This window comes from Acanthisitta chloris, unplaced genomic scaffold (assembly GCF_000695815.1).
Source record: "Acanthisitta chloris isolate BGI_N310 unplaced genomic scaffold, ASM69581v1 scaffold15649, whole genome shotgun sequence".
In the NCBI taxonomy this organism is placed as follows: domain Eukaryota; kingdom Metazoa; phylum Chordata; class Aves; order Passeriformes; family Acanthisittidae; genus Acanthisitta; species Acanthisitta chloris.
In genome coordinates, this window is record NW_008690980.1 from 12,275 (window position 1) to 15,472 (window position 3,198).

General features: G+C 48.0%; 1 protein-coding gene across 1 annotated transcript in view; it reads right to left on the bottom strand.

The window, feature by feature from the left end:
- LOC103809230 (puromycin-sensitive aminopeptidase-like) overlaps nucleotides 1–2,761 on the bottom strand; it is a gene marked incomplete at its 5' end in the record, with an annotated part of 6,561 nt that extends 3,800 nt beyond the window's left edge. The window contains 5 exon segments of the mRNA XM_009082057.1: nucleotides 355–402; nucleotides 507–662; nucleotides 975–1,082; nucleotides 2,150–2,206; nucleotides 2,619–2,761. Of these exon segments, the coding sequence (XP_009080305.1) occupies nucleotides 355–402; nucleotides 507–662; nucleotides 975–1,082; nucleotides 2,150–2,206; nucleotides 2,619–2,761 (512 nt within the window).
- Nucleotides 2,762–3,198: the final 437 nt, after the last annotated feature.

The window sequence follows — 3,198 nt, forward strand, 5'->3', positions numbered from 1 at the left end:
ACCCCAAAGCAGGAGGACACTGTGGGGTGTGAGAGCTTCAGCTCACCATGGAACTTGTACTAACTATGAAGCTTTAAAGGCTTTGGGGAGGCTCCAAACTGCTGCCAAACTGTGCTGGATTGCATCGAAGTGTAAAAAAAATGAACTAGAAATCACTAGAAGTTGCACCTACGACTTCAAAAATTAATTTAAGGTGTTTCAATAACATTTTATCCAACCCAAAGCAGTGAAATTTGGGGACAGGATGAGGCAGAGCCACAATTCAACATCAAAAGCCACTCCTGGCTCTTCCCTCAGTGCTTACAGTCACAGCACATAGAGAAGTTAATCACTTCCTTAATTAAAGCTTCTTACCTTCACTTCTGCAGCCATTTTATCATTTGCAAATCCATCCACTGTTAGCTGAAGGGGAAAAAAAAAACAAAAAACATGGAGCAAGGTGAGCATTCAGCATTCCCAAAGGAACAGCTTAGCCCTGTCAGGGCTTTCCTCACAGCTCCACGTACCTTTATTAGTCTGGATATTAAGAATCCACCTTGGTATCGATTATAAAGCTCCTCCCAATTGTCCCTTACAAATTTCCAAGCAGCTTTCCTGCCCTGCTTGCTGCCTCCAGCCACTCCTCCAATCACTGAGACCGTGTCCTGGGGACGTACCTCTTCCTGAGTGGGAAAACAGAGGGGAATATTCCAGCAAATCCAACACTTTGGGGCATTAGGCATTTCCCTGCTGAATTGGTTTTATACATTTCTCCATATCAAATCTGTCAACAACAGGGTTGGTTTTTTTTCCCCTCCACAGATCTGAAGATCCAACTCAAAGATTCAACCATTAAGATACATTTCTCCTGCTCTAGCACATTGTGTGCTCAAAGTTCTCCACCCCTAACACACTCCTCATTCCCCACAAGGTTAGGATCATAGAATATCCTGAAGGAATGGCCTAAAAGAAGCCAAGTTTGCCAAGAAACTTACTGAAAGTGCAAAGGTGAGAACTTTCTGAATGAGTTCTGGCTGAGAGATGGCTCCAAGCACACGTTCAATCCGGTTCTTCTCCTCCTGCATGTCTGCCTGCTTGTGCAGCTGCAAATCCAGAGGGAATGGCACTCAGACAGGGAAGGATAAAGGCTGACTCCTCACCCAGCACTTGCTGTGCATGTTCGAGCTGTTAATTAGTCTTCAAGCCCACTAAGTGACAAATTGACCTTGGTGCTGACTCGCCCTGCAGTTATCCCACTCTGGACTCATCACACATCCATCAGCAAAGCAGGAATTGGTAATAAACTCATTTTCAATACTCTTTACAGAAGGTCAAGTAGGTCCATGCCTCCAGCAAGGAGAAAGGAGCCCAAAAGGAGAGCTGGAACACTCCACTAGGTGGCAATTTCCCACCACACCTGGCCCAGGAGAGCAGTGGGAATCACAGAATCATAGAATCAACCAGGTTGGAAGAGACCTCAAAGATCATCGAGTCCAACCCTACTGTGGTTTTCAATACTCTTTACAGAAGGTCAAGTAGGTCCATGCCTCCAGCAAGGAGAAAGGAGCCCAAAAGGAGAGCTGGAACACTCCACTAGGTGGCAATTTCCCACCACACCTGGCCCAGGAGAGCAGTGGGAATCACAGAATCATAGAATCAACCAGGTTGGAAGAGACCTCAAAGATCATCGAGTCCAACCCTACTGTGGTCACTAGCCCATGGCACTGAGTGCCACATCCAGTCTCAGCTTGAAAACCTCCAGAGATGGTGAATCCACCACCTCCTTGGGCAGCACATTCCAATGTCTGAGCACTCTCTCCAGAAAAAATCTCTTCCTAAGATCCAACCTAACCCTCCCCTGGCAGAGCTTGAGTCTGTGCCCTCTTGTCCTGCTGCTGGTTGCCTGGGAGAAGAGACCAACCCCCACCTGACTCCAACCTCCTGTCAGGGAGTTGCAGAGGGTGATGAGGTCTCCCCTGAGCCTCCTCTTCTCCAGGCTGAACACCCCCAGCTCCCTCAGCCTCTCCTCATGGCACTTGTGCTCCAGTCCCTTCACCAGCCTCGTTGCTCTTCCCTGGACCCATCTGGAAACATCTGTGTGTGCCTAAACCTCATCCCAGAGGAGATTTGAGGGGGAAAGAAGTCATTTCCCTCAGCAGTTTGCACCCACCTTGAGCATTGTGTCTAAAGTAGAGCTGTCTCCATGCTTCAACACTGTGACATAGACCTAAGGCAGAGCAGAAACAAAGAACAGCTGCAAAAAATCACACTCAAGAGAGATGTAACAGTGGGGACAGATCTGGGTTAGATTTCAGACAGGTGAACATGTGTGGAAAGTGCCAGCACTGATCCCTTCTGTGGTTTGAGACTGGAGTGTAGAGATGCTTCAACTCCTTTATCTCCTCCTCAATTCCAGAGTCATTTTGAGCCACTCCAACCACAGCAACACACCAGAATGAGAACCACAAGGATCTTATACCACACTCCATGGGATCATTGCCTTCCTTACTAGACTGATCCAGCTCCCACCATCTACTCTCACACCTTGCCCACTGCTTTCCTCTAGCTCCCTACCCTTGGGAATAACATAAGGGAGTGAGGAGAGTCTTGGGGGGAAAGCAAAATGAGCAATAACCTACAGGACTCCTCAGATCAGCTGACAGGATGTGTTTTCCTTCCACGTGGTCCTTAAATCTGCGTCGAGCCTCTTCTAGCGTGGCCTTGTGCCCAGCTTTGCCCAGTTTGCCCAAGACCAGTCCCCTCAGCAGGGCATCTAGGTGACCTAGGAGTGAGCAGGAGGGAAAATGCCAATTATTTGGAGCCCCAACACAGCACTGAAGTGTTCCTGCACCTCCAGTGATCAGGGCAGAGCTGGAGATCAACCCTTCCACATGCTTGAGGATATCTACAGTGCAAGACTTAGTTCCCTCTCCTTGGAGGAGAACACATGGATTTAACCACAGCAGGAGAAGAGATTCCAGCCCAAACACAACTGGTAGGGCTGTCACCTGAGCTAAGGGATGATATGGACCATTTCACCTACAACAGGCCTGACTGGGACAGGGAGACATGCACACATGTGGCTTTCCATCCTTGGCATCCAGTCATTTTCCTGCACTCCAAGAGATGGAAAATTAGCAGGGAATTTTTATTAGTCAATGATCAGGTAGGGAAAAGCTTGAGCATTTTAATTTGTGCCCAACTAAGGGTTTTTTTTTT